At 40.5% G+C, this 27,863-nt stretch overlaps 1 protein-coding gene across 1 annotated transcript in view; it reads left to right on the top strand.

Annotated features, from left to right (window-relative positions):
• The window catches only part of LOC129712715 (dynein axonemal heavy chain 11-like), a 286,248-nt gene that overhangs the window by 110,250 nt on the left and 148,135 nt on the right, over window positions 1–27,863 (top strand). Inside the window, exons 31-40 of the mRNA XM_055661378.1 lie at window positions 6,736–6,867; window positions 7,008–7,168; window positions 10,882–11,038; window positions 11,116–11,261; window positions 11,341–11,457; window positions 14,421–14,559; window positions 15,910–16,002; window positions 18,368–18,562; window positions 19,564–19,641; window positions 25,049–25,181. Of these exons, the coding sequence (XP_055517353.1) occupies window positions 6,736–6,867; window positions 7,008–7,168; window positions 10,882–11,038; window positions 11,116–11,261; window positions 11,341–11,457; window positions 14,421–14,559; window positions 15,910–16,002; window positions 18,368–18,562; window positions 19,564–19,641; window positions 25,049–25,181 (1,351 nt within the window). The remainder of the gene's footprint in view (window positions 1–6,735; window positions 6,868–7,007; window positions 7,169–10,881; window positions 11,039–11,115; window positions 11,262–11,340; window positions 11,458–14,420; window positions 14,560–15,909; window positions 16,003–18,367; window positions 18,563–19,563; window positions 19,642–25,048; window positions 25,182–27,863) is intronic.

Here is a 27,863-nt window from a genome sequence, read left to right as displayed (position 1 = left end):
TGAGGTTATAAATTATATTTATAGGTAGACAAAAACGCTGGAGAAACTCAGCGGGAGAGGCAGCATCCATGGAGCGAAGGAATGGGCGAGATTTCGGGTTGAGACCCTTCTTCGTCGAGACCTGAAACATCGCCTATTCCTTCGCTCCATAGATGCTGCCTCACCCGCTGAGTTTTTCCAACATTTTCGTCTACCTTCGATTTTTCCAGCATCTGCAATTCTTTCTTAACTATATTTATAAATCACATAGCATAATTTGGCCTGAAATAGATGAGTAAAGAGATTTGGGCAATAATGGATAGGGAATAAGAAGATGAATCTAAATGCGAACAAGGAAAGAAGGAAATATTTTGAGCACAGTAGATTATGCATTCCTGGAAGAGAAATGATGGTGAATTAAAAGGGCAAAAAGCACAATGGTTCCACACTTGGCCCATTATCCTGGTAATAGAGCAGATCAGATAGCATCTCTGGAGGACATGGATAGGTGATATTTTGGGTCGAGACCCTTCTTCAGACTGAGATGTCCTGCAGCGATGCTGCTTGGCCTGTTGAGTTACACCAGCACTCTGTATGTTTGCTTTTGTAAACCAACAGCTGCAATCCCTTGTATGAACATTAAATTTTAGTTTAGTTTTAGTTTATTGTCACGTGCACCGAGATTTTGTTACGTGCTCTCCAGTCAAAGGAAAGACTATACATAATTACAATCAGGCTGTCCACAGTATACAGATAAAGAGTTCAAAATTTAGTGCAAGATAAAGTCCAATTAAAGATAGTTCAAAAGTCTCCAATTCCGATTTCAGGTAATAACTCCCTGCTCCATCTCATCCCCGGTGTGCACACATTTCTTCCACCATCTCCCACCACCCTAATCACCTGCTCCTTCCCCCTCTTCTGTACACATCTCCCATACCCAAGTTCCCTATGTTCCTTTTATCCTCACTTTTTCCTTCCCTCCATCCCCTTGCACCCATATCTCTCCCTCCAGCTTTACATTTCACTCTCCTCACTTTGAGTCTTGTCGCTTACTCCATCCATCTACCAATCACACTCCCTCACTGTATCCATCTACCAATCTTTGTTCAATTCCTTCTCTTTCCAGTTTCTTCCCCTTACTATATTTTGTCCCGACCCAAACCATTGTCCGTCCATTTTCCCTACAGATGCAGTCTTTAGAGTTCCTCCAGAACTTTGTGTTTTGGCCCATTATTGTTTGTCATTGTACATTTTTTTTTCCATCTTTGGTTTAGGTCATAAACACTCTTTTTCTTTTCCTCTGTCAATCCCTGCCATTTGCATCCCTCAACATTTGTTTTAAAACTTGTTTGATCTGCAACAACATGATGGCAGGTTAAAAATAATGTGTTCACTTTTTCTCTCTCCACAGAAGTTCTGAATATTTTGGTTGTTATACATCAATCTGAAATGACAGCAATTTGGGAGAAATATCCAAATCTCTTTTCATCTTGAGGCAGAAATACAAACAGGCATCTCGCTCTGTACATGATCCTGGTTAAAAATATTCTGCTTAAGTTTGCGTTCTTCATGTACCCAGGTTCATTTTCCTATTAATGTTTGTGAAGTCAAAAGAATCACTAGAACAGAAAGGAAAATAAACAGACCTAAATGTTAATAAATTGATAAAAATACATCAGTGATGTAACCTGGGGTCATTGGGTGTTTCAAGTCTTTCAATATCAGACACCCTCACACAGGTGACCTGTCGTCGCCTCTGAGACCAGGAGGATGTCTGGCCTTAGGGTGGTTGTGGCAATGTGCTGTGGGAACTTCAGCTGTTTCACCAGGTCTACAGAAAGCTGCCGGCCCTGCGCAGTCGCCAGGATTCCTGACGGATTCCTGGCTGCAGTGGTTCTTGGCAGCTGCACTCCAGCCATCACGAAGGTGATCATATGGGTGGTGGGGCGTGCTCGTCTGCAGCTGCTGATTCCCATGCTGATGGCTTCTGCAATGGGTTTAAGAACCTAGTCGTGACACCAGGTGTACCAGCCATGCCCAAGAGCCTTTGGGCAGCAGCTCAGGATGTGTTCCAATGTCCCCTTGCTTGAGCATTGCGGGCAATCCGGAGATTCCGCATTGCCCCAGATGAAGAGATGAGCTGGGTCACCACTTCCGTGTGCTCTACACACCCTGGTACTTCAGACAAGCCTCCCTTTTGCACTGAGCTGTCGATGTAGCTATTGTTGGAGAGGAAGTTGGTCAGCTGCCTCGCCACTATGCTGAAGAAGATCTTGCCTTCAACGCTTAGCAAGGAGGTGATCCTGAACTGATCGATCTTCTTAGAATCTTCCTCCTTTGGGATCCAGACTCCTTCAGCGAATCGCCACTGCTGCGCCACTTTCCCTCTCCTCCAGATGACTTTCAAGATCTTCCACAGCCGTTTCAGTAACAAGGGGCAGTTCTTGTAGACCCTGTAGGGGACTCCGCTCGCGCCAGGGGCTGAGCCAGCTCTTGCTCTCTTCACAACGTCCTGGACCTCCTTCAGGAGTGGCTCTTTCCTATCAAATTCTTTGATGGGTGGAGGTAGTTTTATCAGGATGTTGCACTGGCCCAGCACCTGCTGCCTGATGGGGTCGCTGTAGGTGGTCTGGATGTGCCGGTCGATCTCCTCCTTAGTGCAAGCCAAACTCCCACTGCGCATCTGCCCGAGTAGTTGTTTGGTGAAGCCGAAGGTGTTGGCTATGAAGGATGCTCGCTTCCTGGCTCTTTCCTTCCGGCGTCTTCGGTGCCACTCAGCTCTACGGAGGGTTATCAGCTTCTTCCTCAGGATGGTTCGCAGCTCAGCCAAGGGGTGAAGTTGCTCTTCGTTGGCCTCTTTGTACTGCTTTTTGAGGGACATCAGCTCCTGCCGGATCTTGTGGATCTTTGTTGTTCATGATGAAAGGTGTTCTGGCCGGTTTCTTCTCCACTGCTCCAAACCTTTCCAGTCAGGCTGACGATGATTGCCATCATAGTCTGCAGCCTTCGATCCACACCTCCCTTCGCAGTTGCTTCTAGCACCTTGTCACCTTGTCACCAGTTGAACTGATGCCAGACTGCCGCCTTCCAGGCCTGTGGCCATTTGACTCGAACCTTCTCCGGAGGTCTGTTCTGAGGGACTAGTTGCGCCACTTGGAGGCTTCGAACTCTATGAGGTTTCTCCTGCATCTCACCAGGTAAAATACCTGTGCGATGTGACACTCCCTCTCTCTCCAAACACTTCATCTGGGTCTAGTGATATATGGTCTTATAATTCTTCACTGTGTTATATAATTGGGTGTTTTAATTTGGCATAGTCTCCATTTTCTCATCTGAACCTATGAAGATTCTATAATTTCTTCACAGCGCATTTTTCACTGTTCCATAAAATTACCAAGGGTTAGTAAAGGCATTAGAAAATGAAAAAAAGAATGGTGATTAAGTTAATTAACTTCTCAAAGCATTATTTGGAAACTTTAATCAGGAATGATGAAAGTTCAATAAATGTGAAAATGTCAGCTTCTGTGAGTTCAGCTCTTTGATTAAATAATGTACCAGCTTTACAATTTTTTTGGAAATAACTTTTTTAAGTTCATCTTAAAACAAATTCTGCCTTTGTACTTTCCAACATTTGCATTGTCAGAGTAGATGTGAACTGTCAAGGAAAATAAGGAGCTTGTTTATAGTCTAAAAGAAAGCCATATTATCTTTTTGGTTATATTCAGTTCTCCAAAAGATGTCAGGTTTACATGCTAATTTGCTGAATATGCTACTCGTTTGGAATACTAAATGAATCAGACAGTGTCCTTGAACTCACAAATGACTGAGCCTCCATTCAGTTGACAGTTTTGGTGCTGAAATAACTCTGAATCGTTTCATGATGTAAATATCGTTTCATGACTGAAAATCATGCATTTAAGATCAAGCACATTATCATTTCCATTTAAATATTTTTGACTGTCTTTGTTACATGCATAAATTATACATTAACTAAAGGAATGTCTTTTAGATAATGCATTTTAGTACTTCAAAATGTTCCGAAGTTTTTGATGAAATACCTTTTGAAGTGTAGTAACTGTTGTGGAGTACTTAAATGTGTACCAACAGAGTAAAGATGTAAAACGTATGACAATATTTATTGTTAATATATGAAGTGCAAGCTTTGGTCTCAGCTGTAGATTGTATTGTAAACATAACCGTGAAAGTTTAAAAGGAACGTTAGAACAGCTGCTTGAGTGTAATAAAGGGAATACTGGGATTGGGGCCTTAGTATGTCACTTGAAGGAAAAGAATTGGCACCCAGTGAGTTGGATCCAAACCATGGGGATTTCTAAACAATCAGTGGACAAGTAATCAAAATTCACCTGCAAATAGGTCGAGAGGAGATTAAACGAGTGTAGAAAGTCATTGAAAGGTGAATGCAGTGCTTTCAGAAAGTATTCAGACCCCTTCTGAATGTTGAGATGTTTCTACAACTTGATTGGGGTCCACCAGTGGTAAATTAAATTGATTGGACACGATTTGGAAAGGCACAAACCTGCCTATATAAGGTCCCACACTTGACAGTGTATGTCAGAGCAAAAACCAAGCCATGAAGATGAAGCAATCGTCTGTAGACTTCCGAGACAGGATTGTGTCGAGACACAGATCAGGGGAAGGGTATAAAACAAATTCAGCGGCATTGCAGGTCCCGAAGAGCACAGTGGCCTCCGTCATTCTTAAATGGAGGAACTTTGGAACCACCAGGACTCTTCATAGAGCTGGCCGCCCGGCCATACTGAGCAATTGGGGGAGAAGGGCCTTGGTCAGGGAGGTGACCAGTAGCCTGATGTTCACTCTGATAGAGCTCCAGAGTTCCTCTGTGGAGATGGGAGAACCTTCTGGAAGGACAACTATATCTGCAGCACTCCACCAATCAGGCATTTTTGGTAGAGTAGCCGGACGGAAGCCACTCCTTAGTAAAAGGCACATGACAGCCCACTTGGAGTTTTCCAAAAGGCATGAGAAACACGATTCTCTGGTCTAATGAAACCAAGATTGAACTTTTTGGCCTGAATGCCAAGCGTCATGTCTGGAGGAAACCAGGCACCGCTCATCACCTGGCCAATACCATACCTACGGTGAAGCATGGTGGTGGCAGCATCAAGCTGTGGGGATGTTTTTCAGCAGCAGGAACTGGGAGAACTGGGAAAGATGAATGAAGCAAAGTACAGAGATTCTTGATGAAAGTCTGCTCCAGAGCGTTCTGGACCTCAGGCTGGGGCAGAGGTTAAACTTTCATCAGGACAACGATCCTAAGTACACAGCCAAGACCACGCAGGAGTGGCTTTGTGACAAGTCTGTTAATGTCCTTGAGAGGCTCAGCCAGAGCCCGGACTTGAACCCGATCGAACATCTCTGGAGGGACGTGAAAATAGCTGTGCATCGACGCTCCCCATCCAACCTGACAGAGCTTGAGAGGATCTGCAGAGAAGAATGGGAGAAATTACCCAAATGCAAGTGTGCCAAGCTTGTAGCATCATACCCAAGAAGACTTGAGGCTGTAATCCCTGCCAAAGGTGCCTCAACAAAGTACTGTAAAGGATCTGAATACAAAATTGTAAATGTGATATTTCAGTTATTTCTTTTTAATTACTTTGCAAAGATTTCTAAACACCTGTCTTTGCTCTTTTATTATGGGATGGTGTGTAGATTGATGATTATAAAAATGAATTAAATCCATTTTAGAATGCTGTGATGTAACAAAATGTGGAAAAAGTGAAGGGGTCTGAATACTTTCTGAATGCACTGTATGTACACAGCCAAATGCTGATGCATGTTCATTGAGCTTACATTTGGTTTTCTATTGCTAACTTTATCCAGTTGTGCTGTAAGTTCATCAAAATTGAATTGTTTTTTAATCACCTCACCAGCTGACTATTTCCACTATTTTTGTATCTCTATTTGGATTTCCAATATCCACAATATTTTGCTTGGGCAGCTTACACCCTAGTGGTATGAACATTGACTTCTCTAACTTCAAGTAACGCTTGCTTTCCCTCTCTCTCCATCCCCTTTCCTTCCCAGTTCTCCGACCAGTCTTACTGTCTCCATTTTATCTCTGTTAGATAACAACAAAGCAAACAATGATCGATTCTACATTTTCCCCGTTCACTTTTCCCTTTGTCCTGTTTTCACACCTAACACATCCTTATCTATGCACTTCGTTATCTATATGCCTCCCACTCCCATGACATCAATCTGAAGAACGGTCACAATCCGAAACATTACCCATTCCTTCTCTCCAGAGATGTTGCATATCCCGCTGAGATACTTTTGTGTCTATTCTCAATATGTTATTTTGTGTTCGATTACACACAATCCGCTATCATAACGATTATATTTGCTATAAATGAAAATGAAACAGAAATTGTATGTGCTCAAACTGTGAAATTAAAACAAAAAATGCTGGAGATCTTCAGCAGGCCAGGCAGCATTGTCAGAGGCTCTCCAAACTGAAACATTTAACTCTGCTTCTCTTATCGGGCATGCTGCTTGGCCTGCTGTGCATTTCCAACATTCTCTGTCATTATTCACTTTACAAATTATTTTTAGTCAGAAGAAGGATCCCGACTTGAACCTTTGCCTATCCATACCCTTCACAGATGCTGCCTGGCCCGCTGAGTTACTCCAGCGCTTTGTTCGTTTTTGTGTAAGTTTGTTTTCCATGCATTCTCATCTCTATGGCTAAAGTTTTTTTTTTAATTACTTTTAAAGGTGGTGCAATTGAATGTTTTGATCAACATGCTGCTGGGAGAGTTAACTGCAGGAGATAGGCAGAAGATCATGACCATGTGCACGATCGATGTTCACGCCCGGGATGTTGTGGCAAAACTTATTGCTCAGAAGGCACGTTAAGAGTGTTGAGCGAAAATTATTTGTAGATTTATTGTTTGTTTTGTTGTTTACTTTTACTTTTTTAGTGGCCGATTGGTATTTTTTAGCAAAAATATTAATACTGTTTTTGGTTGTGATGAACATCTCTTCAGGTTACAAGCTCCCAAGCCTTTGCTTGGTTATCCCAATTGCGGCATCGTTGGGATGCCCACCAGACCCACTGTTATGCTGACATTTGTGATGCTCATTTTCGATACTCTTATGAATATCTGGGGAACACTTCTCGACTTGTGATCACTCCTCTGACTGACAGGTAAATTATGCTAACTAATATTAGCTCACTTTATGATTTCTGTAAAACTTTGCTTTGCATTAATTTTAGCCCATGTCTTGGCAATATAAATGAGTGGGTTGCTATGAGAGGGTTACATCCACTCTGGATGGATAAAGAAAGAGTGCAGAGACTGATTGTATCTTGTCGTAAACACAAGGCGACAGCTATCTTGTGTGTAGGGGCTTATTTATAATTTGCTGAAACCAAGAAACTTCCTATCGCAACACCACTACAAAGGGTGGGAAATTGGTCAGCTTCCTAGCTAAGCTGCTACACAGAGGAGGCAGTCCTGCTCCTCTTAATCCCACTGAAAAGAAAAGGAAGTTCTCTGGGCCATTTGTTGAAATTGGAAGGCCACCAATTCCTTCATGCTCAATGCTAATTAATAATTACAGTTATAAAGTAACCAACTGCCAAAAGCCAAAATGTGTTCCAATTGCTTGCCTCATCACCTTCTGAGAATGACAGCAGCACGGTCATTTTGAAGCTACCGTTGTTTGTTCGATGCATCCAGCTGATGAAATTCAAATTGCCCCCAATGTCAGACTAATGGACAGATGAAGCAGGATTGGAAATCAATTTAATTGGGCCGCCTTCTCCTTATATCTATCCACCTCCTCCTACTACACCTTGCACCTTTCCACTGACATTTGTAAAGCAAAGCTTATGTTGGCCTTGGAAAGACCTTGGCCATGCATGAGCCCTTCTTGAGCAGTGGGCAGGCTGAACAAGAGGTGCATAGTCTTACAAAGAGTTGCAGACCAAAGAATACATGCAATTGATTTATAGTTTACTGCCATGCATTTTGTTATTTTATGTTTTCATCAGATTCTGCTGCTTTCTTTTAATAATGAATCATTAATGGTCATTTTCCCCATATTGTGGTCCATTTTGATACCACTTTTTACATATTCTAATAGTTTTTACCAAATTTGGCCAGGTGCAAATAGTGCATGAACTTTAACTATTTAGCTGCAAACTTTTCTCCAAGCAGAGGAGAAGTTCTTGCTTGGCAATTTCATTCTTAATTTCAATAACTCTTAACCCCTCAAGGGCGGCGCAATGATGGAGCAGTAGATTTGCTGCTTTACAGCGACAGAGACCTGGGTTCGATCCTGACTGAGGGTGCTGTTTGTATGGAATTTGTACATTCACCATGTGACTGCGTGGGTTATCTCCGGGTGCTCTGGTTTCCTCCCACATTCCAAAGGTGTTCAGATTTGTAGGTTAGTTGGCTTCTGAAATTGTCCGTAGTGTCAAGGATAGTACGGGTGATCGTTGGTCGGTACCGAAGGGCCTGTCGGTGGGCCGAAGAGCATGTTTCCACGCTGTCTCTCTAAAATCTAAAACCCATTTTATAGTTTTGAAACAGTAAAAAGTAATAATTGGCAAAAGTTTCAATTTTTGACAAATGTCAATGTGATGAAAGGCTGAGACCAGGAACAATCAATAATTTCACCAGGAAGGGCACTAGCTTTTATATTTCTAAAGAACCTTTAATGCCTCAGGAACAGAAATATCATTCAATTATTTCAATTAACTTTACAGGTGACTCCTGCATTAGAGATGGGCTGTGCTCCTAGAAAACATTCCGCATCATGAGTTGCTATAACACAAATCCCACCCCCTTTTCCTTTAACTCCCCTGTTGTTCTGCGTTTTGGTGCTTTCTGTCCGGTTGGTTTTCCCTCAACTTTAATGATGAATCTGGCAGCTACTGGTTCACAGCAGAAGCCAATTGAGAGAATATGTCAGTTTTCAAAGCAAATTTCTTAAGTGGCCAGCAGCTGAATTTGGAGGGACCAGCAACTGCAGATGCTAATAGCCTTCAGTTTGAATGGAGACGAGTACTTTTAGATGAATATCAAATATAAGTAAGATAGGTTAATGATCTAATGCACAGCAAATAACAGTGATTATTTACAACTTGTACTAAAACTTGCTGGCTCTGTTTCAGACATATTGAAGGTACATTGTACGGAAAACCCTTGGGTGGGGGTAGGAGTTGGGGTGCTGGAAAGAACTGCTAAGCAACAAAAGAAATCTATTGTACTTAAAAATAAAAACACGTCATCTGTACAGGTATTAAGAAATGCGAGTTGGAAAAAAATAGAAAAGTTGTTCCCCGATACTCATGTTTATTCAGTAAATCAGAATTTTGGATAGTGATTTGTGAAGTACGTAATGGTAAATTACCACACCTTGAATGACTTTAATGCAGGATTGCCCTTGTTGACTCTTTTTGAAACAATAACCATTCTCTGTTGTAGTCTAATGTTCATGCACAGCTGCAGCAAGGAAGAGTTTCATAGTTCTGGTCCATATCCATTGCATTTGACAAATAAACACTCTGGACTCTTGAATGTTATTTTTGCCATTCTCAATCTATAGGATTGTAAAATGGTAACACCAGATGGCAGTGTCAGAGGTTAGAAGAATATGAATTCAGAATCATCATGTTAATTTTACAATGTGGCATTGACTGGAGTCAGTTTGCCCAAATTGTACAAAATCTATTTACCTACCATTTATCTGCTGATGTTTATAATAAAGTTATTAAATGATCCATCATAGTTAGACAAGTTATAAGACAGTTAATTTTAAAGTTAATTTAAATTGGAGCTCAATTCATTAGAATATGAGATACAACTTGGGTGCCTTGGTTTAAACTGATGAAAGGTAGATGTAATAAGATTGATGTGAGAAAATGTTTCATGCAAAGGGTGAGCCATGAGTGATATTCGTACTAATGAGAGAAGACATTCCTGATTTATGATTATATATTAATCTGATGTGACACCAGTGAAACACACCAGTACCAATTCCAATCTTTCATTTATGTAGGAGATGTCCAGGTGGTTCGTGATAATGTGTCTTTGAGAACAATTATTGCACAGCTCTTTGATAAAGACCCACAATGCTTGCCTTGTAACTAACCTGAAAACATTATGATATTAGTGATGTACATCAAACATAGCCAAACTCTAGTTTAGTTCTCTGAAATTAACAGAATATGTCTAATCTATTGTTTACTGAGCAACTGTTTTTTTGTGAAGGAGTCTATTAAAGAGTCAGTACTTGTAAAACAAAACTCTATTTTGGAATGTTCATTTATGAAATCTCAGGTGGAAAGGATAGATTTAACGAATATTAACAAAATTGTCAAAATATATTTTTTAATAAAACTATTGAAATAACAAATTTATTATGAGAACTATGAGAGGCTGATTCAGAGGATAATTATGTACAGTATTCTGGTGACTTGGTCGATTGGATTCAGAACTAGTTTACTCACAGAAGACAGGTTTGTGGTGGAAGGGTGTTATTCAGGCTGGAGGTCAGTGACCAGTGGATTTCCGTGGGTGAACCCAAGCACATTCATAGGGCTGCACATGTTATGCCAACCATCACTGCCCATCAACTCGATATGTTTCAGCCCCGCTCATGACTTTCAGTACTAAGTCGAGTGATGAAGCAGGAATTCAGGTGTGCTCACCTCTTACCTCCATCTTATCTTTGACTTTTGCAATGCATTGTTCAGGCTCAAAAGTCACAGAATAATTGAGCTGCATGGAGGACATTGCTGGCACTTCTCAATGGAATTGCCAACCAATAGTAAGTACGTTTTGGCCTTTTGCGTTGGTATGAAAATGATGATCATGAGCAAAGTTTTCTGTTTGCTTTTGTTTGAAGGTGCTATATAACCCTCACACAGTCTCTTCACCTAACCATGAGTGGAGCACCTGCAGGTCCTGCTGGGACGGGCAAAACAGAAACCACCAAGGATCTTGGGCGTGCCCTTGGCGTGATGGTGTATGTCTTCAACTGTTCTGAACAAATGGATTATAAGGTATGGTTCCTGATGATGTGTTTGATGCTTGTACCTTAAAAAACAGAATATATGAATGATAGTTCTGCATTATACAGTCCATAGGAAACATCTATAAAGGTTTGGCACAAACTGGTGCTTGGGGCTGCTTTGATGAGTTCAATAGGATCTCAATTGAAGTTTTGTCGGTTGTTGCAGTGCAAGTCAAAACAATACAAGATGCCATTAAGAACAAGAAAAAGAGGTGAGTGCAAAAAAATGAACCGTGTCAATGTTATTAATTTATCCATATGGGCAACTGTACATATCTTTATTGTTTTCAGGTTTGTCTTTCTTGGTGAAGAAATTTCTCTTAAACCTGCAGTTGGAATATTTATAACCATGAATCCAGGCTATGCTGGCCGAACAGAATTGCCAGAAAATCTTAAAGCACTTTTCAGGTAAGTGAATTGTTCATTCCTTCTAATTATAGACATGATTTCAAAGAGCTATAGTTACATTAGTCAGATTTTGTTTAGAACAGCAGTGAATCCAATGCAGCCTCAGCTAGATCTCAGACAATTTGCCCTATAATATTACAGGATGTAGATAGACACAAAATGCGGGAGTAACTCAGCAGGTCAGGATGCATCTCTGGAGAAAAGGAATAGCTGACATTTTGGGTCTCGACCCGACATGTCATCTATTATTTTTCTCCTGCGATGCTGCCTGACCCGTTGAGTTACGACTCCAGCATGTTGTGTCCATCTTGGGTGTAAACCAGCATCTGCAGTTCCTGCCAACACATATTACAGCTTCAACACATATTACATACAATATTAAAGGAAATTATATCTATTATTAGATACAAACACTTGAAAGCACATACCACAAGATTTAAGAACATGTTCTTCCTCTGTTTGCAGGCAAATGAATGGACCTCTCATAACCCAAGGGTATAGTCCCTGTCTCCCAATCTGACCTCTATGACTCTTGCACATTGTAATATCTGCACTTTCTCTGCAGCTGTAACACTGAAACACTATATTCTGCACTCTGGTTATTTTTCACTTTGCAAAATATATACTTGTATCTGGCTTCATTTTGCTCGTGTATCGTGTGATTGAACTGGATAGTACACAAACAAAGCTTTTCACTATCTCATTGCAAATGACAGTCATAGAAACATAGAAAATAAGTGCAGGAGTAGGCCATTCGGCCCTTCGAGCCTGCACCGCCATTCAATATGATCATGGCTGATCATCCAACTCAGTATCCCATACATGCCTTCTCGCCATACCCCCTGATCCCTTTAGCCACAAGGGCCACATCTAACTCCCTCTTAAATATAACCAATGAACTGGCCTCAACTACCTTCTGTGGCAGAGAATTCCACAGATTCACCACTCTCTGTGTAAAAAATGATTTTCTCATCTCGGTCCTAAAGGACTTCCCTCTTATCCTTAAACTGTGACCCCTTATTCTAGACTTCCCCAACATCGGGAGTAATCTTCATGCATCTAGCCTGTCCGACCCCTTAAGAATTTTGTAAGTTTCTATAAGATCCCCCCTCAATCTTATAAATTCTAGCGTGCAATAAACCAATACCAATGTAAAATACTGCTCACCAAAAATTATTAAATAAAACATACTAAAAATAAATTAGCAATAATAAGCATATTAACAAAGTGAAGATAAAATTGAAGATAAAATTGATTTTTTTTTAAATCTTGCTGGTCATTTTAACTTTCAGTGATATTGCAAAGGCCATTTCTCCATATTTTTATTTCATCAAAACCAATGTTCACACATTCAACAACATTACTGACAATTACAGGAAGAGTATGATTTAGACTTTTGGAAGAAAAGTTTTCTCTATGTTTTGACTACAAAGCCCTCACATGAAATAAATCTATCCATTTTTGATGTTTATTTCTGACTGGGAAGGTAGATTATACACACTTGTAAATCCTGACAGTGTCTTGCTGTCCCTTGGACATTCAATGAACACTGATTCAATTATAATGAGGCTCCATAAATGAATGAGTAACAAACAATTGCAGCTTGTGAGCACAAGCTTGAAGTTTAGGTGACTTTATCACTGATCCTTGGGTGGACTGCTGGAGGCTGCTTGAAATTACTTGAAATACATGTCAAGAATTATTTTTTTTTAACCCCAGGAGTACACCTGCTGGAAGGCAATTATCATTGACATTTCCACAAACGTATGAGCCCATTTCCTCTTGGCGCCTGCTCCTTGCATCAGCTCCTAATCCTCTGAACTGACACCTTGGCCCTGCTTAGTGACTGGTCAATTAGCTGTTTTTTTAACAGCATGCAAGCTTCATTCCTTTTCCTTGCTCATTGCCAAAGTTTGCTGGCTAGATGCAAATGCAAGACTTTATTTATTAGCAAGAATGTAAATGTTATTTTGTAATGCACGTCTTGAATTTGTGAGCTTGATCAAAGGGATTTGAGGTGAATAGTGGTATGACTGGGATGCTTAAACAGTGGAAATAAACGATAAGATAGAAAAATTGTGGATGGAACCACTAATTAAACAATGCGCCTTGGTGTCTTTGTTGTGTCGACCGTGTAAATGAAGCTTGAATCAAATCATGTATTTTAGAGCATACAGAAATGGATATTTTGAAAACAACTTTTAAATAAAGTCATACAACACATGATAGACCCTTTAGCCCAAAGCATCCATGCTGACTCAAATGCCCCGTCTAAGCTAGTCCAATTTGGCCATATCTCTCAAAACCTTTCCTATTCATGTACCTGTCCAAATGCCTTTTAAATATTGTTACTGTACCTCAACCATTTCTGGCTTTTATTGACTGCTGCAATATAGCAAATAGAAAACTAAAAACAGGCTGTGCTAAAATCAGGCAGCATATGGGGAAAGAAAAACCGTTATCATTGCACGTTGGAACATTTATCTGTTTCTCTTTCCACAGATGCAGCCTGACCTGAATGTTTCCAACATTTTCTGTTTTTAACTATAAATGTCTAGCAACTAATACATTGTTTTTCCATGGTCATAATTCAAAAGATCCCTATCAGATTACTTGCCAGATTTCTCTTGAAAAAGCTGAGGGCTCTTTTAATCCTTTTTCAATGATTTTGAGCCGTAATCTTTGGTAATATTAATGTTTTAACAAGTGGGTTTTCTCCAGGGCATACCTATTGTTTATTCTTGGAGGAAACACGTTCACTTAATTAATTAAATTAAAATACATGTAAATAAAATCATGCTGTGAAATTGATGCTTATGATGACAAAATATTGAATGACATTATGTCGATAAGCAGTTAAATTACTTCTGTACAAAATATTTTATAGATGCAATAAATTTATGAAACTTGTGTATGTAGTTGAATTAGTCATGCTTTGTTAATGTATTTTGCTTTTTTTTTAGACCCTGTGCAATGGTTGTTCCAGATATCGAACTGATTTGTGAGATTATGCTAGTTGCAGAAGGGTTTTTAGATGCCAAATTGTTGGCCAGGAAATTCATTACCTTGTACACTCTTTGTAAAGAGCTGCTTTCAAAACAGGTTGATTATTTTTTTTGCTATCTTTGGCTGAGCTCCTGATTTTCAAAATCATTCTAACAAAAATAATTAACGGATTTCGCAATGATTTTGCAATGCCACAAATAACTTGTGTATAAATTACAATGGAAATTATCTTGTACATTTCTGCACAGTAACCTAAGAAAATAACTTTATCATTCTAAATTTTAATGTTAAATAGTACACCTTGGGATTTGGAACTAGACCTTGTCAAAACCCATCTCTGCAAGTGAAAGTGGTTTCCACCAGACCTGTTAAACTGTCAGGGGATAGATGACTGAAGTTCTAAGGAAATAGTTTGCCTCAGTCCACTTGTATTAATAGTTGGACTCACAGTTGCTTTTGAGTGTTAAATCAAAGTATTTAGAAGCTAAAATCATTCAGCAACACTTGATATTTTTCATACTAATATTTGACCATGTTTCCCTTGTAATGCTGTCCATATTAATAAGATATATTAAAATATATTGTATGATGTACACCGATTATTGTCCACAATTAAGCTGTCTGGACTTTTGACACAACGTTACATAAATGGGAAATTAAGTGAAGGATAAAAATTCGAAAATGGAAAAGATTTCAATTATTCCTTATTGCCCTCCTCTGTTAATTATTTTAAACCTAAATGTTAGCTTTGTCATTAAGCAAAATAAGTCAGAATTCAAACAATAAAGGATCTTAGTCTACCATTGTTGTTTGCCATTCCCCTGCATGTTTTGTATTGTTTTAAATGTAGAAAAAAGTAAATAGCAATGATGTGAAAAAATATTGATCTAGAAATATTTTCTGGATATTTTTCAAATAAGTAGATTTTTAGAAAATTAGTGATATCAAGCTTGTGTATTGTCCATGTTAATTTTTTTGTTAAAATACAGTTATTGTGATGGGCTTGTCAATAATTGAATTCTTTGGAATCTACAATATCTCCTCACTATATGTCCAGGAGGTTTAAATTCCAAGAATTATCTATATTGTATAACAAATTTACCCATTATTGCTGTAATTTGCTATAATTTGCAGCAAAAATTGAGTGGTCATGGAACATCCACTGATATCATCAATTTAGTGATTTGTACCATGTAAACTATTGTTTTTACCCTCCAAAAGGTTAGTGTGAGGTTGTGTTAAATACACTCAAGCTTATTATGAAAGGAAGTACTGGGAAAAAAATGTTTATTTGCTGAACACACATCAAGCTCTTCTGCTTTAAGCAAAATCATAGAATTATTCCATTATTGCACAAGAAATGGTGGATATGTGATGACTGTGAACAGTGAAATAATGTGTTATTGTTTGTAACCCAGAACTTTTCCTTTTTTTCCCTTTGTTAAGGATCATTATGACTGGGGTCTTCGTGCCGTGAAATCGGTTTTAGTTGTTGCTGGTTCCCTTAAAAGAGGAGACAAGAATAGGCCAGAAGATCAGGTAATCAAAGGTCCTAAATCCTGTGCCCCTTTGCTCGTGATTCTTTTTTGCTCTAAGATAGTCAACATAATTTTGCAGAAACTGCAAACAGAAAAATCTGCAGATGTTGGAAGTTTGAGCAAATAACAAAGTGCAGAAGGAACTCAGCAGGTCAGGCAGCAGCCTGAAACAGGATACCAACTGCAAAATATTGTCTGTCCATTTCCTCCACATATTCTACATAACCTGCCGTGTTCCTCCAACACTGTTTTTTGTTCATGGAAATTGCAGTCTTTTTGAAGTGATGTGTATTATTAATTTAAGAGCTATGATTCTTAAAAAAAAATTTTGAAGTAAACTTATTTAGTTTATATTTATTTCTAATTCAGGCTGTTAAATACATTTTCCAAAACATGATCATTTGCATGAAATACAATCATAGTAACTATTTTTACGTGTTTGATCACCTATTTATGTCTGTGTATTTATTCAGAAATTAATTATGTTTTTAATATGACTGATTCTCTTTGTCTCATTATGCTGTTTGATTAGCTGAAAGTTTAAAAAGCTATTTCCTGATTACATTATATTACAATTACAAGGTTGATGTGGTTGCCCCCTGTGCCTAAAATGCTGCTATTAAATCAGCTTGCCGTATAAATGTGTCTGAAGTTAGCCGATTAAGTAAACATAACAAAGATGCTCAAATCTACATTCTCTGATTACCTATTTATTTTTACACTTATTATTCTGTAAGAAACTTGCCTTGGTCTTTTCTTTTCATATCAGGATGATTAAGGAAAAAGGGGTAGCCTAGCTGTCTGTTTTAGTTTTGACCCTTTCTCTGGAAAGTCAGAGGCTGAAGGGAAACCTTCATAGATGTATGTAAAATTATGAAAGCCATGGGTAGGGTAGACAGAAAGTATTTTCCAGGGTGAAGTATGTAAAAGATGAGAGGGCATAGCTTTAAGGTGAGAAGGTCAAAGTTTAAAGGACATGTGCATGACAAGTTTTTTTAGACATAGGATGGTGGGTATATGGAATGCGCTGCCAAGGGGGATGGTAGAGGCAAACAAAAGTAGCATTTAAGAGAATTTATGAATGGCACATGGATAGGCAGAAAATGCAGAAAATGGAGTGATATGGATCATGTGGAATGGAATACTCTATACCTTATTGTCACATGTGCCAAAACACAATGACATTCTTTGCTTGCATATCCAATGTATACATATAGCGACCACCTACGGTGCTGACAAAGTTACATAGCACGCTGGCGCCTCCTTTTGTTCTCCCCACACACCCCACAGCGGTTCTCCCACGCCGGTTTCCCATTGACCCTTTGTTCCCCCCCCCCCCCCCCCCCCCCCCCCCATCCATTGATCCCATCTCCCCCCCCCCCCCCCCCCACTGCAGTCTCCCAGTATGCATGCTCTCATCGACCACGGGACGACCTGCAAGGCATTGCTGCCGCCGTGAGGCTTCACCACTGCCGAAACCTCACCACTGCCGACTCCCAACTTGACGTGTCCGTCTTATCCGTCGGTTGGTGCATCATCGACCTCCGCAATGCTGTTGAATCCTCTCCTGAGGCCTCCGTGGTGTCGATCCAGGCCCTAGCCACGAGCTCCGTTGGCTGCTCCGAAGACCAGGGCCCCAACCCGCGAGGCGAGGCTCCTCCTCCAACCCGTGAGGCCCCGGCCAGGCTCTGACCCAGGCTTCTCCGCGGCCATTCATTGAGACCGTGGTGCCTCGACAAAGGCATCCAGCCGTGATCCTAGTCCGCAACCTCGGCCCAGCGGGAAGCCTTCTTGCCGCGCAGCCTGGCGGGACGCCTTCTGTCCTTGACGAACGTAAAAAGAAAGTGTGTGTCCCAATGCACCAGACCATTAAGAAGGCAAATGATATGCTGGATTTCACAGCAAGAGGATTGGAAATATAGGATCAGTTTAGTTTAGATCAGAGCATGGTATCAGGCCCTTCAGCCCACCAAGTCCTTGCTGACCAACGATCACCCCTACACTAGTTCGATCCTACAGACCAGGGACAATTTACAGAAGCCAATTAAGCTACAAACCTGAACATCTTTGGGATGTGGGAAGAAACTGCAACACACGGGGGAACTCCACACACTCACAGGGAGAACACGCAAACTCCACACAGACAGCACTCAAGGTCAGGATCGAACCCAGATGTCTGGTGCTGTGAGGCAACAGCTCCCCCAGCGATGACACCATGCCACCTTGCTTTATGTGACTCAAGCACAACCAGCAGGAATATGTTTTGCTTTTGTTTATACAGTATTGCTATGAACCTGCATAAAATGAGTGTTATCACAGTTACTTTTTGACGTTGTTACTTTTTAATATATCAATTATTTTCCAAGGTATTAATGCGTGCCTTAAGGGATTTTAATTTGCCAAAGATTGTGACGGATGATATCCCCATTTTTATGGGACTTGTTGGCGATCTGTTCCCTGCCTTGGATGTTCCCAGAATGCGAGACCAGGAATTTGAACAGATGGTAAGGGAATCTACTTTGGAACTCAACTTACAGCCTGAAGAAAGCTTTATCCTAAAGGTATGAACTTCTACATTTTCATAAAATCTCTGTTTCTCTTTTACTTGGGGGTGGGAGGGGAGGGTTAAGCAGGGATTAAGTGCAGAGGTTGCACACTGGAAGTCATCCGAGTTGTTTATTGCGGTGCTTAAATGTATAGAGATTTGTAAATTGTGTCGCTTCCTATTATTATTTGAATATTAATACAAACAGTATGTCATCTTAAAATTAAACGCACTACACAAAACCAGATTATAGCTCCTCATTCCAACATTAAAGAATTGAGAAAAGCAAAGACCAATGAAGTTTTCCAGTTTATGCATCTTCAAGTAACTATGTGCAGACTTTATTCATATATACCGTACTAAGAAAGGTGACAATGTTACAATTTGTCTCACCCAGAGTCAATATCCTGTATCCAGAGTATACTCGGATCAAAAGCAGCTCAATTAGGTGCAATGTATACATGGCTGAAATTGAATTTCAATTGGGTGCCATAGTGAACTGTATGCAAGTCATACACAAGATAAAAAGTGAGAATACTAGGTGGCTGATCTGTGCCCGTCAGCGAAGAATTTCTCCTCCATTATTTTTATTTGTGTTGACCCCATTCTTGAATTGAACCTCAGAGGTGCACATCCAATTTTACTCCAAAATTTTCAATTACCTAAACTGTCAACTTGTCTTGGTAGGATTGAGGACTTGCTTTCAGAATGCCACATACAAGACTAGGTGCAAAGTGCAGCAGCAACTGAGTCAGATTTTGAAATTTCATTTCACAGCTTTCCACTTTGAGGGCCATTTAATGTCAAGAATTGACAGAGAAATGGATCAAAGAATAATCACTACAAATGAAAATGGGATAAAACATCACACATGGGAGCAAGGAATAAATTGAAATAGGCCCAGAAACGCAAATGTGATATAGTCAGATGTGGTGAATATTTTCTGAAATTAAAAAAAACTGTCTTCTAACCAGTCCTCTTATTTTAAATAATTATTGCAATATTTCTCTCCTGCAGGTGGTTCAACTGGAGGAATTGCTAACTGTTCGTCATTCGGTCTTTGTAGTTGGAAATGCTGGAACAGGAAAGAGTCAGGTAGGCAAAATATCATGTCTCAAGTTGCAGGGTTACTTGAAAATATAGGCACTTCACAATTTGCGTAATATTACTTATGTAAACTTGCAATTGCGTAAGCAATTCTTTAAACGGTTCACCGCCTCAAAGCTATCCCATGGTCTCGGCGGCCAATAGTAGATTTACGTGTGTGCAGTAGCACTTCCGTTTCCAGCTTGCATAACATCTTACTTGAGCATGGGCCCGCGGTACATAAGCCTTGCATAAGTCGAGGAGTGCCTGTAATAGATTTTCCCATTGTTAACATAAAAAAAAAAAAAGAAAGACCAAATGAAACTTTTATATCTAGAAAAAATAAAGCATTTCATGTGTAGAGTGCCTTTTAAGAAATTGCAAAGCACTTTTGAAATGCAAGTGCCAGAGACCCTGGTTTGATCCTGACTATGGGTGCTTGTCTGTGTGGAGTTTGTACATTCTCCCCCTGATCTGTGCGGATTTTCTCCGGGATCTCTGGTTTGCTCCCACACTCCAAAGACAAACAGGTTTGTAGGTTAATTGGCTTGGTATAATTGTAAATCGTCTCTAGTGTGTGTAGGATAATGTTCATGTGCAGGGATCGCTGGTCGTCATGTACTCGGTGGGCTGAAGGGCCTGTTTCTGTGCTCTATCTCTAAACTAAAGTAAATTTGTAACTGTTGAATTGTAGAAAGCAATGCATCCATTTGCAGCTTTCAAAATCTTGCTAACTGTTTGTTGTTCTTGTTATTTTGATTGGGGATACTTATTGGTCAGCATCCATGGGTTAGCATCTCTCTTTGAAATAATGCCATAGGTTCTTTTATGTCTCAGGATAGGCCAAAAGCGACCCCATTTTAGTCCCTCATTTAAAAGGTGGCATCTCCAATGTTTACGAGCACTGGACAGACTGGAAAAGCAGTGGCTTTTCTTACTGGAATAAATAAAAATGGGAGGGGGTCTGACAGGGTTTAGAATCAGTGAAGGATATTGACTGAACAAATAGAGCTAAACTATTTATATTAGTGGAATGGTCAAGAAGGGAATGAAAGCAAATGACAAAACAAACAAAAGTGGTGGAAAAGAAGCATTCTCACCCAGCAAGCTGTTAGGCCTGGAATACATTGCCAGCAGTTGCTGTAGAGACCGATGCTGAATCTATAGGGCTAAGAGGAGATGGTGGAATAAGAGCAGCTGGGCTCTTCCTTGATAGATCTGGTACAGACTTGTCAGCCCAAATGGTACTTTCCTTGCTGTAACTTTTCTATGTTTTCTAACTGACTATTCAACATAGTCATTAGTAATGTTGTGGGTGCAGGATTTGTTGATAGTGATATCATCAAATGCTGGTGTCAGAATGACTGGGATTTCACCTTATTTATGTAGTCATTACCTGACATAAACTTTGCTCAAGCCTAGATTTTATACAGATCAAACGATATTTGAAAATTTTGATTTACAAAAAAACCCACTCATATGGTTTCTTTAATAAGATGACGCTGTCATTTGGAAACGGATTCATCCTAAGAAAGTCTATGCTAAAGTAAAAGAAAAAGAAATAAAAACAGAACAAAGAAATCTAGAAATGCTCAGCAACTCAGGTAGCAGCCCTGCAGAGAGAAGCTGTTCTGAAGAAGGGTTAGTCAGAAATATTAACTCTATTTTTCTCTTCGTCAAATGCTGCCTGGCCTGCTGAGTATTTGATCATATGCAACATTTTTGCTGAAGGGAGCTTTAAAGTTAATATATTTGCAAAGTAAACAGATAAATAGCAAATTAAGGTGAATGCAAAATGGCATATTTTGTTAAGAGGAGTATAATAGCCAAAATCAAATGAAGAGTGTAAGAAACTTAGAAGTACATAAATCAATAAAAGTACCAGTGGAATTTGTGAATACCAGAAGTACAAAACAAAGCCCTGGGATTTGTCGCACAATAGATTTCCTAAGTACAGCTTAAGTACAACTTATTTAGAAACTTGTCCAACTCATTCTTAAGTACTATGGCTAATGTTTGTCTGCAAATGATTAAAAGAAAGCACTAAAGAAAGGGCAAAAAGCTTATCGGAGCATGACAGGAACTTGGAGAATATTGTTTGCAGGAAATCCTGAGTTAGCCAGTTAGGTGAAGACTATGAGGTGAAGACGGCCTTAAAATTAGCATTTGAGCTCCAAAATTGCTCCAGATATCACATCAGTAAGGTTGTTAACATATATGCAAAAATGCATCATAATCATATTAGTACTTTATTAGCCAAGTATGTTTTGCAATATATGAGGAATTTGATTTGAAATAGTCATACCAACAAAGAGCAACAAGACGCCCAAATATGTTTTTTAACATGAACATCCACCACAGCGACTCCCCCACATTCCTCACTGTGATGGAAGACAATCTTCTTCCCTTCTTTGTTTTCCCGTGGACGTGGCACTTGAACCTTCCGTTGTCGGAGCGATCTTGGCTACCACAGCTGGCAGTTGAGCCCTCCGCATCGGGGAGATCAAGCTCCCGCATCGGGGGGCTCTCAGTTCTCCGCGCCGGGCAATCTGACCCTGGGTCAGGGCTAATCGAACCTCGTGTGGCTTGGAGCTTCCCGACATCAGTCTCTACCCGAGACTGCAAGCTCCTCAATGTTGAAATCCGCAGGCTGCGGTTGGAACGTCGATCCCAGGCGAGGGATCGCTGACTCCGATGGTAAGTCCACGGCCCCGATGTGGGTCTCAAACTCAGTCTTGAGCAATGCCGCCAGCTCTATGATGTTAGGCTGCAGAGTAACTGGAGGTATGATCCGGAAAACAATCGCATCTCCGGCAAGGTAAGAGATCCAAGGACCTTAAATGGGGGGCCACCATCGACTCCACAGTCAAATAGGCCCAAAAGAGGATGTACTTCCTGTGGCAGCTGAGGAAACGCTATCTGCCACAGGCAATGATGGTCCAATTCTATACGGCCATCGTAGAGTCTGTCCTCACCTTCTCCATCATGGTCTGGTTTGGCTCAGCCACCAAGCACGACATCCGGAGGCTGCAGCGAATCGTTCGATCAGCTGAGAAGGTTGTTGGCTGCAACCTTCCACACCCCCCCCCACCCCCCCACTCAAAAAACAAAAGCCTGTAGCCTCCTTTTGCTCTGGTATTTTATACCATTCAAATGTTTAAACTATAATGTTATATTCTTAATATTTTTATGTTTTATTCTTAATGGTTTACTGCATGCCGTGTTGTTACTTGCGAGCGGAGCACCAAAGCAAATGCCTTGTATGTGTACCTTGTTGGTGAGACTGCCATCGTTGGTGAGGCTGCCATTGTTGACGGTGATGTAAGCTGATCGATCAATCAGCAGGCAGTACTAATTTGATTCAAGTGTGGTTATTTTAAAGTTAGGTGGTCTACTCAGTATTTGAAATAAATTTGCCCAGTTGGTAATGCATTCCATAGCTAGATGGATTCCCACCAAACTCCTTTTCTATGATGTATATGATGTAAAGCAAGGAGAATAAACATAAGGGATCAATTAGCCAACACCTGCTTCTGTTCATGTTCTTGTTTATTTTTACTGATGTTACATAAAGGAACCTTCTACCGCTTTGAGGCTGGCTGCTGGCTAATTCCTAATGGTAGTTGAAATTGTTCCAAATGTAATTTTTGTAAGTTGCAGAAGTAGATGTGAATGAAGTTTTGCTGGTCAATACTTTTGTACACAGCAGTTTCTCCCAGATACTGATCCATGAGAAAGCATTCTCATTGAAATACATTATTACTAAAGCAATGAGCAGAGCTGGACAAGCTGCTGGTTGGAGGAGGAACAGCTGGCATGAGAAGGAACAGCAGGGTGGGAAAGGTAATCGGCAAAGGTAATCAGATCTGCTCTCCAGGGCATTGAAGTACGCTTCAATGAAGCACACTGTGTGAGATATCTGTGGTTCGGTATGGAATATCTTTTGTAATTTTTTTCATAACTTTAATCCTTTAATGTTAATTTTGAATTGTCCCATCTGTGATTTAATGTTAGTTACCACGGGATGTCTGGTAGCAGAATGTAACTCAAAGTTATGTTTTTACAGTATAGGTACTTAGTGTGTTTGGCATATTTAATTTTATTACAATCGCAGGCTTAACTGGGATCTCTGGGCTCCTGATCATCACTCTTCTCATCACCTTCTTTCTCCTTACAAAAATTATAGATTATATTATACTTTTAAGTGCTACTGATATGTTCAAGGCTTTATCCTTCAGTATATTTGTGTTATGAACCCAACAGTATCATGACCTTACAGAGATGTATAAGGTAAATTCACACAGACTTTTTCCCAGGAAAGGGGAATCAAAAAGCAGATGACATAGGGTTAAGGTGAGAGTAGAACAAATTAAGAAACCTGAGGGGCAACTTTTTCACCATAGTGGTGTGTATGTGGAACGAGCTGGCAGAGAAAGTCATTGAGAATTGAGCTGGGCAGAGAAAGTCAATAACAATATTTTAAAGTCAGTTGGACATGTACATGGATGGGAAAGATTTGGAGGAATATGGCCCTAATAAAGCCAAATGGGGCTAGTTTATGCAGGGAAACTATATATCTTCCAAATAAAGTTTCCCATGGAACAGGGGACTGAAGAACCTGTTTCCATGCTGTATTACTCTGACTTTATGAGAACATCACAACACTGCTGCAGGAGGAGACAAAATGTGAGTTTTCAAAAGGAAAAAAGCTCCTTGTGGAATAAGAATGTGAGAGTCATAGAGTGATACAGTGTGAAAACAGGCCCTTCGGCTCAACTCGCCCACACCGGCCAACAATGCCCCACCTACACTACTCCCATTTGCCTGCGCTTGGTCCATATCCCTCCAAACCTGTCCTAACCATGTACTTGGCTAACTGTTTATTAAACAATGGGATAGTCCCAGCCTCAATTACCTCCTCTGGCAGCTTGTTCCATACACCCACCACCCTTTGTGTGAAAAAGTTACCCCTCGGATTCCTATTAAATCTTTTCCCCTTTACCTTGAACCTATGTCCTCAGGTCCTCGATTCCCCTACTCTGGGCAAAAGATTGTGCATCTACCTGATCTTTTCCTCTCGTGATCTTATACATCTCTATAAGATCACCCCTTATCATCCTGCGCTCCATGGAATTGAGACCCAGCCTACGCAACCTCTCCCTATAGCTCACACCCTCTAGTCCTGGCAACATCCTCGTAAATCTTTTCTGAACCCTGACTACAATTAATGTAACGTTGATGACAACATAAGGGAAATCAACAGATGAGTCGTGTCGTGAAACTGGAACCATCTTGAATATACTTTTAAACATTAGTTTCAGAAAACATAAATATATATTTGTAAAATGTGTATTTGTGTATAGTGATTGACTTTAATGGCGAGGATTTTTTAAAGCTAATTTCTTTTTATGTATAGATATTGAAGACATTATACAGGACGTATGTAAATATGAAACAAAAACCTGTGTGGAATGATCTTAACCCGAAGGCGATCACAACAGACGAGATGTTTGGCTTCATCCACCCTGCAACCAGGGAGTGGAAAGATGGCGAGTATACTAAATATAATACCACCGTTGAGGTTATGTTTGATGATACTAAAATTCTGGGGAATAAAGCTGAAATACTTAGCACTTTTTTAGAAGCAATATTCACCATTGTGATCCTTTCCTCCTTAAATCGGGGAACCGAAACTGTATGCAGGCTTGCAGGTGTAATCTCACCAGCACCATGTAAAATGCCATCAAAACCTCCACAGTTTTATATTTCATACTACTTGCAATAATGGTCAGCATTCCAATTAGTCGACTTAATTTTTTTTCTCTGCTTAGGCGGTAACCTTTTGTGATTCTCATACCTAGACCTCCAATTCCTACTGCAACAATTTGTAGTTTCACACTGTACAAATAGTTTTTTTTTTCTTCCTTCCAAACTGGATAAAGTTATGTTTTCCCAGATTATGCCAGCTTCTTGCAAATTCATTTAACCTCTCTGTACCTCTTTGTATTGTATTTGTGTTCCCCAGGTATTTTATTAATCCAACAATTTCTGTGTCATCAGCAAATTTTGCTGCAACGCAGTTGGTCCAATTATCTAACCCATCTATATACGTGTGTGTGTGTGTGTGTGTGTGTGTGTGTGTGTGTGTCATTTTGTCTTTTGAAACATATCTCCTCGAAAACTAGATGTAAAAACGCAGAGATTTTTACAATTTTGGTAGGGAATTAACTTATGATTTTATAAATCAACCTCTCTAAATTTGGTTGATTATTTTCCCAGATTTTGAATAAATGAGAAGGGTTTCGGCCCAAAACGTTGCCTATTTCCTTCGCTCCATAGATGCTGCTGCACCCGCTGAGTTTCTCCAACACTTTTGTCTACGTATGAAAGTAAGCATGCAGGTACAGCAGGCAGTGAAGAAAACAAATGGCATGTTGGCCTTTATAACAAGAGAAATAGAATATAGGAGCAAAGAGGTCCTTCCGCAGTTGTACAGAGCCCTAGTGAGACCACACCTGGAGTATTGTGTGCAGTTTTGGTCCCCTAATTTGAGGAAGGACATTCGTGCTATTGAGGGAGTGCAACGTAGGTTTACAAGGTTAATTCCCGGGATGGCGGGACTGTCATATACTGAGAGAATGTAGCAGCTGGGCTTGTACACTCTGGAGTTTAGAAGGATGGGAGGATATCTCATTGAAACATGTAAGATTGTTAAGGGTTTGTACACACTAGAGGCAGGAAACATGTTCCCGATGTTGGGGGAGTCCAGAACCAGGGGCCACAGTTTGAGAATAAGGAGTAAGCCATTTAGAATGGAGACAAGGAAATACTTTTTCTCACAGAGTGGTGAGTCTGTAGAATTCTCTGCCTCGGAGGGCGGTGGAGGCAGGTTCTCTGGATGCTTTCAAGAGAGAGCGAGATAGGGCTCTTAAAAATTGCGGAGTCAGGGGATATGGGGAGAAGGCAGGAACGGGGTACTGATTGGGGATGATCAACAATGATCACATTGAATGGCGGTGCTGGCTCAAAGGGCCAAATGGCCTACTCCTGCACCTATTGTCTTTCGTCTCTCCCCCCTCCCTCTCTCTCCCCCCCTCTCTACGGCTCTCTCCTCCCCCCTCTCTCTCTCTCTTTCCTCTCTCTCCCCTCTCTCTCTCTCTCCCTCTCCTCTCTCTCTCCCTCTCTCTCTCTCCCTCTCTCTCTCTCCTCTCCTCTCTCTCTCCCTCTCTCTCTCTCCCTCTCCCCCTCTCTCACTCTCTCTCTCTCTCCTTCTCCTCTCTCTCCTTCCTCTCTCTTTCCCCTCTCATTCTCTCTCCCCCCCCCCTCTCTCTCCCCCCCCCTCTCTCTCCCTTCCTCTCCTCCAACCCCCATGCCCTCCCCCACCCTCCCTCCCCTAAACCCCCTTCCCCACTCCACACCATTTCCTCCACCCCTCCCCTACCCCCTTCCCCCTACCCTTAGTGTGTGTGGGGGGGGGTGGTTAGTGTGTGTGATGCCGCATGCCATGCCCCCCCCCCCCCCCCCCCAAAATGCGCATTGGGGGAACAGACCCAACGGGTCTGCACTTGGTCTAGTATATTATAAATATTTGAGACCTCCGTAAATATCATGGTGCGGCCCATTACTTGATCCAAAAATGACACATTTGTCCTGCTTTAAGTTTGTTACTTGTTTCCAGATCCATGCCATTATTTTACTCCCAACCCTAAACACTCTTCATTTGCGCAGAAATATCGTATATGATTCCTTATTGAATCCCTCTGGAAATCCAAATGTACTACATCTACTCATTCTTGTTTATCCACTTTGTTTCATCTGTAAAGAAATCTACAAAATGTGATAAAGCGTGATTTTCATTTAATAAAACCTGTTGAAACATGTTTGATTGTCTAAAAGTTTCTAAATATCCTATTACTATCTCCTTAATCATGACATTTCCCAGTGACGGATAATAGGCAAGTTGGGCTATGTTTTTCCATTTACCATCACTCTCCTTTCTTGAGTTGTGGTTTTCCAATCTTCTTGGAGTTCCCCAATATCAAAAATTAACAGTAGAGATGTTGTCTTAATATCGTTGTTGGTATGTTAGCATTTACGTCAAAGTAGTATTGAATATTTAGTAATGCAAAGCACAACAATCGCTGTTCCCACCTCTGCAGTTGGGAATGTTTTATAAGATGATTGTGGAACTGTATGTTCAATATACCACTATATTATGTATCAGTATCAAT

Source organism: Leucoraja erinacea, chromosome 2, assembly GCF_028641065.1.
Source record: "Leucoraja erinacea ecotype New England chromosome 2, Leri_hhj_1, whole genome shotgun sequence".
In the NCBI taxonomy this organism is placed as follows: Eukaryota; Metazoa; Chordata; class Chondrichthyes; order Rajiformes; family Rajidae; genus Leucoraja; species Leucoraja erinaceus.
The sequence above is the reverse complement of the archived record's forward strand: the minus strand, read 5'-3'. Positions and strand labels throughout refer to the sequence as shown.